Source organism: Oryx dammah, unplaced genomic scaffold, assembly GCF_014754425.2.
Source record: "Oryx dammah isolate SB20612 unplaced genomic scaffold, SCBI_Odam_1.1 HiC_scaffold_2, whole genome shotgun sequence".
Classification (NCBI taxonomy): Eukaryota; Metazoa; Chordata; class Mammalia; order Artiodactyla; family Bovidae; genus Oryx; species Oryx dammah.
The window spans coordinates 110,743,767-110,758,790 of NW_024070186.1; the positions used below are offsets into that span (position 1 = coordinate 110,743,767).

Here is a 15,024-nt window from a genome sequence, read left to right on the forward strand (position 1 = left end):
AGATGCAGGGGAGCACGGGCTTAATTGACAGTGTCTACTTCTTAACTTTGGCATAGTCTTCTCACAGCTTCTGAGTTTTCCAGAAATAACAGCAAGCACTTACATAGCATTTATAGTGTGCCAGGCTTTCTATCCATATTAACTCATTTAATCGCAACAGCCATACTGTGAGATAGTTACTATTATCCTTTCTTTTTTTTTTCTGGTAAGGAAACCAGAGCACAGGAAATGTATGTACTTTATCTAAGAACTCAGCTAGTTATTGATGCAGGGGCAAGGGCAAGCATGGTAAATTGACCCTTCATCTCCTCTCATACCATGACCTGTCTCCCCAGTTCAGCCATAGCACTTTGCAGGAATACTGTCTCCAGTTGTGACTAAAGCTCACATGAGAAACTGAGGCTTTTGAAGTCCTCTCTCATTTGACAGCATATGAAAGACAACATGACCTTTGGGATCAACTTGTGTAGGTTTCTGCTTGGATGGTTTTGGGTAAATTAACAAGCTTTAACTTCTCATTTATACAAAAAAAGGTAATATATACAATTTATATGAATTGTACTTTATTTAAAAATACTTTTGAAATACTTTGGGTAAATTATTTAGTGTTTTTATTCCTCAGTTTCTTTACCTGTAAATGGGGATATTCATGGTCCTTAATGAGTTTTCATGAAGATTGAAAGAATTAATTTTTGTAAAATGCATAGCGTAGTTCTTGACATTTGGAAAGTCCTTTTAAGTGTCTGATACAGAAAATCAATAAATAAATATTAAAGACTATGCAATAGTCTTGACTATAGGTTAGTCAATTTGGACCTTTCCCAACTCCTTGGAATCTTTCTGTACATTATCTGATTTTCTTTTCATTAATTTTAATACCACTTAACATTGGTATTGTAACATTGTATACATAACACATAACATTTTTTTTGTTTGTTTTTAACACATAACATTTAACATTGTATCCCTCCAAAAATGTTACCAATTTTGTTAATGCCAAAAGCTGGAGTTCTCTGCTCATTTACTGAAAAAAGTTTATTTATAAAGTAATAACCAAGTATTAATTGTTGAAAAGTATTTTTAAGAAGCTTAAAGACAGTAAAGGCTACAGATTTTAAAATAGTTTCTCCACCTTTGCTTTCTTCCTTCATTGTACAGTTGTTTGTCATTATCTAGTACTATACAAGCATTTTCACTTGAAGAAACATTTCAGAGGAAATACATTAAGAGCTTGTACTTTGATTAATTATATGACAATTATAACTTGCTTAAACTCTGCTTAACACTTTCCATTTTTATTTCCAGGTCCCCTAAGGAAAATGGCAGGTAGAGTACCTTTTGACACTTTCTGTACTGTTGACCTAATTAGGAAGTAGTTTAGAAAGCATGGTAGCCCTAGGTCCAAGGGAACATAGCTCAGTTCTTTTATTACTTCCAGTAACACTGTCCAACTTCTTATAGATCATTTGGCAAACGTTATTTGTTAAGAGTCATATATTAAATATTTTATACTTTTTCACACTACATAAGTTCTGTCATATCTATTCACTTGGAAGTAGTATAAGCAATACATTGAAAATGAAACAATAAAACTTATTTATGTATCCTGAAATATCATTGTCATATGGTGTTCACATGTCACAAAATGTTGTTATTTTGAGTTTTTTCAACCATTTAAAAATATAAAAATCCATTAATTCATGGATGGTGGGCTAGAGTTAGCTCATACGCTGTAGTTTACAGACTTCTATCATAGACTGCTGACTAACAAATACTTGTATTTTTTAATCTGTTAATTTTTATTTTTTTGAGGTATAGTTGATTTATAATACTATATATGTTTCAGGTGTACTACATAGTGATTCATAATTTTTAAAGGATACACTTACACTGCATTTTTAGTTATTATAAAATATTGCCTATATTCCCTGTGCTGTATAATTAGCCTTTGTCAAATACTAAGTTATGCTTAATTTAAAATTAGTATAAAAATTGGCATTCATAAAGCACTTTCAAGTATACTGTTGTCATTGAATAGAATAACCAAGTATCATTTTAAGTGGTAAATGCAAAGAAGAAAGCTGGTTTCTATCACAGTTCATTTGTGAAAACAGCTGCTCTCTGGAGTTTCTTAGAAGCACAATCTTAAAAGCATAGTCAGTCCCCTTTGTGAAAGTTGCTTGTCTTTTTGTCTTTGAATTCAAGTTTGTTTAAAATTTACTTTCTCTTAAAGGTAAATAATCATAATATAGAATATATGAAGCAACTTCATAGGCTGAGCATAGGGATGTTTAGAGATAAAATAACATTTCTTCATCTAATTTAAAAAAAAAATTTTTTTTTCATTGAAGTAGAGTTAATTTACAGTATTAGCTTCAGATGTGGAACATAGTGATTCAGTGTTTTATAGATTTTATTCCATTTGAACATATTATGAAATATTAGCTATATTCTCTGTGCTGTACAGTATATCCTTGTAGCATATTTTATACATAGTCATTTGTATCTCTTAATCCTCTACTCCTATCTTGCCCCTCCCCCCTTTCCTCTTCCTGCCAGTAACCATTAGTTTGTTCTATATATCTGTGAGTCTGTTTCTGTTTTGTTCATTTATTTGATTTTTTAGATTCCACATATAAGTGATAACACAGAGTATTTATCTTTCTCTGTCTGATTTATTTCACTCAGTGTAATACCTCCAGGTCAATCCATGTCATTTTGCCTTCATTTATATAAGATCAGGGGCTTCCCTGGCATCTCAGTCAGTAAAGAATCTACCTGCAATGCAGGAGACAGATTCGATCCCTGGGTCAAGAAGATTCCTTGGAGAAGGAAATGGCAATCCACTCCAGTATTCTTGCCTGGGAAATCCAATGGACAGAGGAGCCTGGTGGGCTACAGTCCACATGGTTGCAAAGAGTTGGATACAACTTAGTGACTAAACCACCACCATATATAAGATATAAATATAATATCTTATATTTGCAGAGGGCTTTCTGACTTCCTCATTTTCATTTATATGATTTTAGAGTATTTACTAAGTATCCTAAAAGATGATGCTGTGAAAGTGCTGCACTCAATATGCCAACAAATTTGGAAAACTCAGCGGTGGCCACAGGACTGGAAAAGGTCAGTTTTCATTCCAGTCCAAAGAAAGGCAATGCCAAAGAATGCTCAAACTACCACACAATTGCACACATCTCACATGCTAGCAAAGTAATGCTCAAAATTCTCCAAGCCAAGCTTCAACAGTACATGAACTGTGAACTTCCAGATTCTCAAGCTGGATTTAAAAAAGGCAGAGGAACCAGAGATCAAATTGCCAACATCCTCTGGATCATTGAAAAAGCAAGGGAGTTCCAGAAAAACATCTGCTTTATTGACTATGCCAAAGCCTTTGATTGTGTGGATCACAACAAACTTAGGAAAATTCCTCAATAGACCTGAATACCAGACCACCTGACCTGTCTCTTGAGAAATCTGTATGCAGGTCAAGAAGCAACAGAACCAGACATGGAACAACAGAATGGTTCCAAATCAGGAAAGGAGTACATCAAGGCTGTATATTTTCACCCTGCTTATCTAACTTATATTTAGAGTACATCATGAGAAACACTGGGCTGGATGAAGCACAAGCTGGAATCTAGATTGCTGGGAGAAATATCAATAACCTCAGATACGCGGATGACAGCACCCTTATGGCAGAAAGTGAAGAAGAACTAAAGAGCCTCTTGATGAAAGTGAAAGAGGAGAGTGAAAAAGTTGGCTTAAAGCTCAACATTCATAAAACGAAGATCATGGCATCTCGTTCCATCACTTCATGGCAAATAGATGGGGAAACAGTGACAGTCTTTATTTTGGGGGGCTCCAAAATCACTGCAGATAGTGACTGCAGCCATGAAATTCAAAGACGCTTGCTTCTTGAAAGAAAAATTATGACCAACCTAGACAGCATATTAAAAAGCAGAGACATTACTTTGCCAACAAAGGTCTAGTCAAAGCTATGGTTTTTCCAGTAGTCATGTATAGATATGAGAGTTGGACTATAAAGAAAGTTGAGCGCTGAAGAATTGATGCTTTTGAACTGTGGTGTTGGAGAAGCCTCTTGAGAGTCCCTTGGACTGCAAGGAGATCCAACCAGTCCATCCTGAAGGAAATCAGTCCTCATTGTTTATTGGAGGGACTGATGTTGAAGCTGAAACTCCAATACTTTGGCCACTTGATGCAAAGAACTGACTCATTTGAAAAGACCCTGATGCTGGGAAAGATTGAAGGTGGGAGGAGAAGGTGACAACAGAGGATGAGATGGTTGAATAGCATCACTAACTCAGTGGACCTGAGTTTGAGTAAACTCTGGGAGTTGGTAATGGACAGAGAGGCCTGGCGTGCTGCATGCAGTCCATGGGTTTGCAAAGATTCGGACACGACTGAGCGACTGTACTGAACTGAACTGGGAAGACTAGACTGTTAAAACATAACTGAATTCTGATGTGAACCCTCTGGTCAAAGAATGGTGTTCAGTTGTTGAGTGCTGAGTTTTCTATGGGGACACAGAGAACAATTCAATATGAAGCCATTCGATTTTATGATAGAATTGTTAACCTAAGTACAGTTTCCAAAACTTCAATATTGTCGGATATTAACCAGTTGGTGGGGTTTATTCATAACTTTTTGGTATACTTTTATTTTGAGCTGTGTATGAGAGAATGTGTAGCATATGAGTGAATGTGTAGCGCAGAAATAGTCTACATAATATATATATAACCTATCTTTCTACATACGTATTTATATACACATGAGGTTTTCTGTTTGCTTTGTACGTCTTTCAAGTTGCACATGTTATTTTAAGTTAGTAAGACCCATTTGAAGTGAATCAACAAAATATCTGCCTGGTGTCCACACTTCAAAAATTCAACTCCAGGCCTTGTACGCACTTTCTTCCTAATAGAAGTGTGAGAGAAGAAGAAATATCTGAGTTTCTTGAAATACCTCTGGTTTGATTGATCATCATGTAATCATGAAATATTATTTTTTCTATTTAAAACTTGCACACGTCAGACAGCCAATGAGGACATTTGAAGTGAGGAATAAATTTCCCTTCCACATGATTGATGTCTTTGGAAACAGCAGTCAGAGAGACTCTCCTCTGTATAGCAGTTGTTTCAGTGTAGTTCAGAAGGTGAAAGGTAATGCTGTAGTGATGGTTGGTTAATTTGGCATTGCTGAGTGCAGAAAGGCAGCACAGCTTTCTTCAATCAAATAATATTTTGTCCCCAGTGTGCCTCCTGCATCTTATGTACTTCCTTATTCTTTTGGCTTATTTTTATTCTGCTCTTCATCCTGAGATATCTCTGTATTGCATTTACCGTGCCAAAACTAAGTCTGTTCTGGGTCACACTGAAGTTCTCGAATCTGAGAATAGATGATTTTCTGATTCCTCAAGCATTTCTTTGATTTCTCTTTCTAGAACAGAAACTTGATAATGAATTGAAGTATCTCTGCGAGGCATTTTATCTTCTTTAATGAATATATCTTTACCAGACAAGGTAGATGGTATTAGAAGTGTTATTTTTAGATGTCCAAGGAAAACACTGGGAGAAAAATTATATTTTGCCAGTAAAGAGTAAAGCCACTAATCTAACCCAGACTGCCTGATTTGCACAGATTTCTTGATCCAGAAATGTTTCTCTTGATCTTCTCCCTATGATGTTTAGAAGTCATGCAAATCACATGATGGGCTCTCCTTGTCTGATTTTCTGCTGAGTCCAGGAAGCAACTGGAGTGCTAACTGGCATAGCCATTTCCTCTCCTCCATTTTTTCCCCCTTATCCCTGGTTCTTGTCTTAGAATCATGTTAACATGTTTCTAGGTTGGGCATAGATCCCAAGGAGAAGCTCACCTTTCTGGAGATGCAGGCATGTGCCATCCCACAGAGCTTGGAAAGAGCATGCAGTTCTCACAGAGTTATGTTCTGCCTGTGAAGCAGTGTCCCTAAAATGATTACTCAGAAGACAGAAACGTATGAGGTTAATATGCATGCTCTTTAGAGTGAAAAATGTGTGTACTCAGTTTCATCTGACTCTTTGCAACTCCGTTGACTGTAGCCCGCCAGGCTCCTCTGTCCATGAAAATTTCCAGGCAAGAATACTAAGTGAGTTGCCATTTCCTACTCCAGTGGCTTTTTTGAGCCTGGGATCAAACTTACATCTCCTGCATCGGCAGGCAGTTTCTTTACCACTGCTCCACCTGCATATTTAGAGACTGAACACCCTTCCAATTAAGTCAAGAAAATCACATACTGTCATTTAAGTGTCACAAAGTCAATGGTTCTATCTGCCTACATTAGTGAATAAAAGTAACCATTTGTTTTTTCATTATTTTCAAAAATATTTATTGAACTACTGGGAGCCAGGCATTGTGAGGGATGTTTAAGACATACATGGTGTGGTGAGTTCTGACCAGTAGGTGTCCCTCTTACTGTTCAATTTCACATTGTGGCCATCATTTTTTTTTTTTCTGACCATATTTTACTGAATTTATTTCTTTACAAAAGGAGATCAGGAGTTACTCATGAATCAACATGTTCTGACATGATAAATTAAGGGATTGAGGGAATTTATAGATGACAAGCAGATGTCTCATTGCTCAGCAAGGCATCCAAGTGTTAAGATCCTCAGTTACCACTGTAAGGTTCCCTAAACCACACCGTTGGAAGTGACAGCTTATCAGATTGGGGAGGAAAACCTTATTGATGATACTCAGAGTGGGACAGGAACATTGTGCCTCACTGCTTCTGTGGTAGGCAAGGGGTAACATCTTCATGGCACCTCCTGTAGACCCAGGGCAAGTCCAGAGAACTGCCAGCGTTCCCAGGAAGAAGAGGTCTCCTAAGACCAATTTATGCTTACCAAACTACAAAATACAGTGCATTCTCTAGGATGCTGATCGATCTATTTAAAGCAAGAAATGTATCTTCCAGCTGACTAATTATTGCATTGGCTTAGCTCATGCATTCTTTCCCCATAGGGCAATCTGCAAGGAATTATGATTGAAAGTTCTTTTGCCAGCTTGAGATCAGAGAAGGGAAGTTGGTTGATCCTAATGGCCAGTATCAAAATCATGCTGGCCTATTGTAGCTATCTCCAATCTAAGGTTCTGTGTTACAAGGGAGCTACAATGCACTGTCACAGGCTTTTCACTCATAGTAAGATAAATTAGTTAAGTAGCCCTTTTTCTAGACTCCGTGAGACCCCTCTCATTATCCTGACATTTTTTTATTCTAAAGATATGTGAATAGTTTAATTAAGGCTGGAATTTTCTCTCTATAGTCAGGCAAGTATAGATTTCTGTTAATTTAATAGGCATTGAATTGCAGGTACCAAGTCAGACATTGGAGATAGAAACTCAAGGGCAGACTGCAAGGCATTCACTATAAACAAAATCTTTTTACAAAACAGCACAGTCTATAATCAAGGAATATATAAGTGAATCAGAGAGGAAATGCTTAATTTATTTGAGTGCTTTGGTTTGGGCATCATTTTGCTCCTACAGAATGTCTGAAGGTGGCAGATTATTTCCAAGCACATATGCCTTCAGTGGTTCATCTTTGAGAGGGTGGAGGATCTTGGTGTGCTTGTTGGGTATTGTTTCTGATGGCTGTGTCTCACAGACTGGCTGGAAGTGAGGGTGGTGAGTAGAGCAAAGCTGTTCTCATGATGACTCATTTTTTGTTAACAGTTTAAAGTTACTGAGTATAGTGTAGTCATTCAGAATGCTGGTGCCAAAGTCAGGCAGATCTGTGTTTGAATCTTGACTTTACCCCTTTATATATTGTGAAATTTTAGGCAAGTCTTTTAACTTCTTGAAAGCTTAGTTTCTTAACAATAATCTGAAGATAATAAAACCTTCACATTTGTTATGAGTATTAAATCAGACAAAGCCTGGGAAATAACCTGTCATTGTAAGCACTTACAAAAATGTTAGTTTTTAGCTGTTAGATAAGTCTGAGTTGGTCTATAAGGTGTAGTTCTATTGGTTTAAAAATCTTCTATTCTGATGTTTCTTCAAAATGATTATTTAAGAAAATGTCAGATGACCTATCAACTCCTACTTATTTATTTTCACTTTATTCTAAGAAATTGTCTCTTTGTTTGCCTGTGGAAAGATAGTGAAAAGGCCCCATTCCCAGACAAAGTTATTTATTAACACTTGTCAAAATTTTATTCAACTCATTAATGAGGAAGCCAGCAGAAAAATGAGAGGTAGTTTCTAGAGTGTTTGGAAGAAATATATATAGTTAACTGGGAAAGGATTGCTAAGTTAAATGTTGTTGCTTTATAGTCACTAAGTTGTATCCAGCTGTTTTTGACCCCATGGACTGTAGCCTGCCAGGCTCCTCTATCCATGTGTTTCTCAGGCAAGAATACTAGAGTGGGTAGCCATTTCCTTCTCCAGGGGATCTTCTCAACCCAGGGATCAAACCCGTGTATTTTGCATTGGCAGGCAGATTCTTTACCACTGAGCCACCAGGGAAGCCCCGCCAAATTAGATACAACTAATTTGTTAAGTTGTATTAACTAATTTGCTAAATGTCCTATAGGCAAGTAAAGTCATAAACTTTGGAGTTATCATTCCTACTAGACCAAAAAACCATCACTTCTTAGTAAGTTTTTTACAATTCACTATTAAACTTTATGGGACTGTAAATTGTCTGGGCTATCAAACGAGAGACTTAGCTAGCTGTCATATTAGAAGATATTCTAGCATGATATTAAAAAAAAAAACTCACAAGTCATCAATTAGCTTTATTTCCAAACAGTTCATATTTTCCTTTCACAATAGATAACTGTTCCGGTTCATAGTCATTACGCTGCTTTACTGTTTCACTCCCCAGTGTAGAGTACATAAATCATCCAGCAACAGTAATGAGATACAAGAGGATTTCCCATTGTTGGGTGGAGTTAGAAGGTTTGGTTTGGTTTTTTTTAAATCAGGGAGGAGAAACCCTAATAGGGGAAGAAGGAAGCTGACTGAGAGTGAAAAGGAACAGTAGATTTTGAAGGGGTGAAAACATGGGGGAAGAAGACACTCAGGTATTATGCAGGCTGACTCTGTGCCCTCTGTGTTCTTAGAGCTATAACCTCTCTGTTTCCTGGAAGGAGAAGGGGATGGCTAAATGTTGCCATCCAGAGTCTACAGAGAATGGTGATGGAATCCTTGCCTTTTGAGACTCTCCCTACGTCTCATGTTTGCTCTTCATGGCTTTGGAGTTCCTTTCTTTGTGCTTCCTTGGCAGGACCTAATCTGTTTCTCTTGTCATCCACAGTGGCATAGATGTTCACTATGCAGTTACCTTCAATGGGGAGGCTATCAGCAACACCACCTGGGACCTAATTAGCCTACATTCCAACAAGGTGGAAAACCATGGTCTTGTAGAATTGGATGATAAGCCAACTGCTGTTTATACAATTAGTAACTTCAGAGATTATATTGCTGAGACACTGCACCAGAATTTTTTGCTGGGGAGCTCTTCTTTGAATCCAGATCCTGACTCCCTTCAGCTTATCAGTGGTAAGTTGTATAACCATTAAGTCCTTGTATAGTTTTAGTTTCTTCTCCAGTATATTCTCATAAAGTGAAATTCCCAGTATATATATGGTTCTTAGCACTCTCTAGGCTGCATCAAACAGAAACCATCCTGATCTGAATGGTGCTTTAGCTTTATTTCCAGGTAGTTCATATTTTCCTTTCCCTGTTTTAGTTCATAGTCATTAAGCTAATGACTATTAAGCCATGCAGCTAATTCGGGTAGATTAATCAGGGGTTTCTGGTGAATGAATGGCATGAGGATTAAGATATGCCGTAGGCAAAATGAGGCTGTTTAGGATACTAAATCCGTAAACAGCATAGTGAGGTCTTATTTTTATGTGGAGCCTGGGGTGGAGCTACCTTCTAGAAGGTGTCCTAGAAAGAGGTCAGTAATTCTCAGCAAGTTTAACAAAAGCTTTAGGATATCTAGCACAAACTAATTCAGGTGCTTTGCCTTTCAGTAGATGTACATTTCAATTGCTCAGAATTTTGTTCCTAAAATACATTTCTATTGTTACGCCAGCTTCAGAGTTCTAAATGGCTGCAGCTTCCTAGGTAACTTGATCATCATTAAAAGATATATTCATCTTTGATTTCATGCTACTGGTTTTCCATAGAAGACAAGTTAACTGAACACACAGTTGAGAAAAGGTTTGGAAAGTACTTATTTTCCAAAAATAAAGTTTGATTTTTGATTGATCCTTTTATGTCAGTGCAGTGAAAAGTGAAAGTGAAGTTGCTCAGTCATGTCTGACTCTTTGCGACCCCATGGACTGTAACCTACCAGGCAACTTGGTCCATGGGATTTTCCAGGCAAGGGTACTGGAGTGGATTGCCATTTCCTTCTCCAGGGGATCTTCCAGACCCAGGTGTCAGTGCAGTAGGAACAGGTAAATACAGAGAGATTTTGCTTCTATTTTTGGTGTATACACCAGATCACCTTTCTTACAACCCCTTCTTTTTAATTTTTATTGATTCCTTCTCTCCTCCAGGAAAAATCATTCTATTTTTTTGTCTGTGTTCACATACATTATATAAATGCCTCTCATTGTTTTATTTCTCTCTCTGACATAGAGAACACTTCCACAAGAGGAACTTGGCTTTATTAATGTTTATAGCCTCAGTATCATCAAAGTCTATAGCAACTAGTGAGGATTCAGTAAATCTTACTGAGTTGAATTATATAATCTACTCTCTTAACTTTGTGACTCTTTAGTATTGGTATAGTGATAAACTCTGGTGTCTTACCCTATTTTTCAAAGGTACTTTCTGCCAAAAAGGAAATAGCTTTGCTGCCAAAAATGAAATAGTTTTGCATAATTTTCTCCATTTTTGGCGTCACCCAAATGAATTGGAATTTCAGTTCAACTTTCTTATTAAAATGAAGAAAAATCAATTTTAGAACAGATACTTCATGGGAATCTTGAAAAGAGTAAAAAATGCTTGAGAAAGGAAAGAAAATAGGAGTGTTCAAAATGTAACAATGGGAAGAATATTTATGTTGGAGTCTTATAATTTAGATAGATGGTGCTAATATAAGTAAAATATTTGAATAAAGTATCAAGCATTTTCTAGGGAAGATCCTTCCATTTGTTCTACCCAAATCTAAACTTATAAAAAGGAAGAACTTGGTTTTTAATTGTCTCTGAACCTTAAACACAGTAGTGTCTCAACTAAAAATTTCTTTAATGTTATTCTTTCTTTAGTGAGAGGGGTTTTACTTCCCCAAAGTGAAGACCAAGTTTGGAACACTCAAAGTTCAAGTCTTCAGCAAGCCCTGCCATCTATTCTGGTAAGTATGTTTCTGTGTTTTATGCCTAGAACCAGGCTCTAAAACTTCTATTCTTTGTACACCTACCTGCTTACTTTGGCATCATGGATTTCCCAAGCTGTTCCCATTTCAAATATTCTCTTACATCATCCTTGGAACATTATTCATATTTGTCAACTCATGGACCCAACCATGAGCAGATAATTTAAGCCTTCTGCAGTGGTTAAATGAAGTCCATACATTTGGCATTGCCAAAGTCTGCAAATGGTAGAAAGCTTATTTGTGGTTCATACTTGTTTGGTGATAATTAAACTGTAAGTGCCCACTGAGTTGTTCTCTAAAAGTTACCCAGAAATGTAAATTCAATGTACATAGTTACAGAGTATAGTTTTTGTTACAGGGACTATATTGAAGAAAATGCTTATAGATTCCAAAGCCTATAGAACAGTGTGCATATGGAAAAGAGAGAAAGAAGAGTAAAAATAGTGCTTGGTTGACAAATGACAAATATTGCTTGGGACTCTAAATCAGCCTCCCTTTATCCTGGGCAGAAAGCATTCCCATTTGCACAGAAACAGCATGGAATGAACTTTTTTTGTTGTTGTTCCTACCACCAAACTCCCCTGGGCACACTTCTGTCCCTTCAAACCTCCACTTGCCATGACACCTACCCAGAAGCAACCAGTCAAAAAGAAAGTAGCTTCCTGTAGTGTCAGTAGAACAACCACCACCATACCACTGAAAACCAAACTGTCTACAACTATTCCAGGATCTTCTGTTATCACATATTTGCACCATGGACATTCCCTTCTACATTCCCCACTCCTTTACCCTCTTGATACTTCTTTTCTATCTCATATGGCAGAAAAGAAACTAATGTTAAATTAATTTCAAACATCTGTTTCTTGGCTTTCATCCAGCAGTGGAAATTTAGAAAGTCTGCCTCAACTGGCTTAACCATCAATATGAGCAGCCATTCCTTCTGCTCAGGTGTAGAGCAACTCAGTTTTGAAATGTGGAGTCATTGGAAATACTCTTTTCACCAGGTTCCATAATGGAGAAAAAAGGTTAGAGGGAGATTGACATCAGAGATTACATTCATTTGGTGTTTGTTTATTCATCCACTTACTCATTCAAGTATATTTATTTTGTCCTTTTCATGTGCCAAGTGCTGGGGAGACTAAGATGAATAAGGTGTGGTCTTGCATACAAGAGGTAGTTTCCAGTCTGGTGGTGGTAGACAGACTTGTACAGAAATAAGGTGGTGCTGTCATAGGAGTTCATTCAGGGTGTGGTGGCAGGGAGTGGTGATCCATTGCAAACACTTGCCTCTGGCCTCTGTTCCTTCTGATCCCATTCTGGTCAGGGTTCTGTCACCAGAGATTTGTGATGATAACTTAGAATGATGTAAAGACACAAATTTTGTATAAGCCAGGGTTTGCAAACTGGAGATGAGCTGACTAGATCCAGCTATAGGCATATGCTTTGGAGCTATTTTTTTAAAGCCAATTTTTAAAAATCAGGAGATTTTTTGATAAAAATGCAGATTTTCAATTTCTTTTGAAAACCAAAAGATCCGATATCATTGTTTACATTTTCCATTGCAAGAAGTGGCTAGAGCTTGGTTGAAAGAGGCTGCCCGTTGAGTTATGGCAGATACTGACTAACTGTACTCATTTGTTCATTTATGTTGCTTGTTCTGTGGTTCTATTTGCATTTAAGCCAACTCCTTGGTTTTTCAGTTTGAGGAGACATTGGAATGTTCAGTTCAGTTCAGTTCAGTCCTCAGTCGTGTCTCACTCTTTGTGACCCCATGAATCGCAGCACGCCAGGCCTCCCTGTCCATCACCAACTCCCGGAGTTCACTCAGACTCATGTCCATCGAGTCAATGATGCCATCCAGCCGTCTCATCCTCTGTCATCCCCTTCTCCTCCTGCCCCCAATCCCTCCCAGCATCAGAGTCTTTTCCAATCAGTCAGCTCTTTGCAAGAGCTGGCCAAAGTACTGGAGTTTCATTCCCTCCAAAGAAATCCCAGGGCTGATCTCCTTCAGAATGAACTGGTTGGATCTCCTTGCAGTCCAAGGGACTCTCAAGAGTCTTCTCCAACACCACAGTTCAAAAGCATCAATTCTTCAGTGCTCATCTTTCTTCACAGTCCAACTCTCACATCCATACATGACTACTGGAAAAACCATAGCCTTGACTAGATGGACCTTAGTCGGCAAAGTAATGTCTCTGCTTTTGAGTATGCTATCTAGGTTGCTCATAACTTTTCTTCTAAGGAGTAGGCGTCTTTTAATTTCATGGCTGTTAATGGGTGATAATAAGACATGAAAGAAAGTGAAAGTGAAGTCGCTCAGTCGTGTCCGACTCTTTGCGACCCCATGGACTGTAGCCATGGACTGTAGCCTACCGGGCTCCTCCATCCATGGGATTTTCCTGGCAAAGGTACTAGAGTGGGTTGCCATTTCCTTCTCCAGAGGATCTTCCTGACACAGGGATCAAACCCAGGTCTACCTGCATTGCAGGCAGATGCTTTATCCTCTGAGCCACTAGGGAAGCTAATGACATGAAAGAAAAGTATGGTTAATTAGAAGTGTCTGGTTATTGCTTCTCCCCTTCCTCCCCTTCCTTCCTCTCTGTCCTCTCTACTCTAATAGAAGTGAGGTTTTTGTTGTTTTTTTAAACCAGGTTTTATTTTTAGAAATTATTTTAGAAGTAGTAATTTGGGGATATTGAATTTGACACCTTTTGGCCTTCTGATTTGGAAAATCACTTGATGCACAGTGTGCTTCCTATAGCACTTAGCAAGCTTTTCAATTGGCGTTAGCAGAACTGAAACTAGCCAATATAATATTGAACCTGTTGATATACTACATTGAGCTAAAAGAAGAATTCAGGAGTTGAATTTGTTACTATGGGAACATCTATTCATATAAAAATAAATGAAGTGCTATTCCTGGCATGTATGTGTTTACCTTTCAAAATATATGAGAAAGCTTCATTGCCATGCCATTTTTTTTTTAGGGGGTACTTATTTGGAATAGATAGTCTTCTTTCTTTATTTAAAAAAATCAATTTGTTTTACTTCACATTTTTTTTAGTGTGTATTTAACTTTATCTTATTTATTTTATTATTGTTATTTTTAATTTTTTAATTTTTTTTACTTTACAATACTGTATTGGTTTTGCCATACATCACATTTTATGTTGCCTACCTGTGGCTTAACTTTCATTACAGAATTGTTTATTGTTTTAATTTTTATAAAATGAAAAGAAATTTAGTTTACCGGTATATTGAAATCATGTATATTGCATGAGGATTTCTTTTTCATTGAGGATTCAATTGCCTTTCCTAATGTGTGTCAGGTCGTAGGCTCTGTCTGATAAAACTCAAATTCTTATGCATAGGTTGAGGAGCTTAGTCATCTCTCCCGGAATTTTGAAAAAGTGCACACCTAGAATTACAATGATATAAATATACCTGACTCAACTGGAAGCACAGGCGGCTTTAAAACATTTCTAGAAGTGGTTTCAGATAATTAAGAGGAAAGCAAGTGAATTCTCTGGTATGGTATGATTCTTATCATCATAACAACTTTTTTGAGGGCCAGAACTTAGTATTGACTAAATGGCTTTCTTACTTAAAATTGAATACATATA

General features: G+C 37.3%; 1 protein-coding gene across 3 annotated transcripts in view; it reads left to right on the plus strand.

Annotated features, from left to right (window-relative positions):
- The window catches only part of IMPG2 (interphotoreceptor matrix proteoglycan 2), a 73,774-nt gene that overhangs the window by 36,370 nt on the left and 22,380 nt on the right, over window positions 1-15,024 (plus strand). For all 3 annotated transcript variants that reach the window (XM_040225757.1, XM_040225755.1, XM_040225756.1), the window contains 3 exons: window positions 1,306-1,326; window positions 9,326-9,570; window positions 11,295-11,380. In XM_040225757.1, coding sequence (XP_040081691.1) covers window positions 1,306-1,326; window positions 9,326-9,570; window positions 11,295-11,380 — 352 coding nt within the window. The remainder of the gene's footprint in view (window positions 1-1,305; window positions 1,327-9,325; window positions 9,571-11,294; window positions 11,381-15,024) is intronic.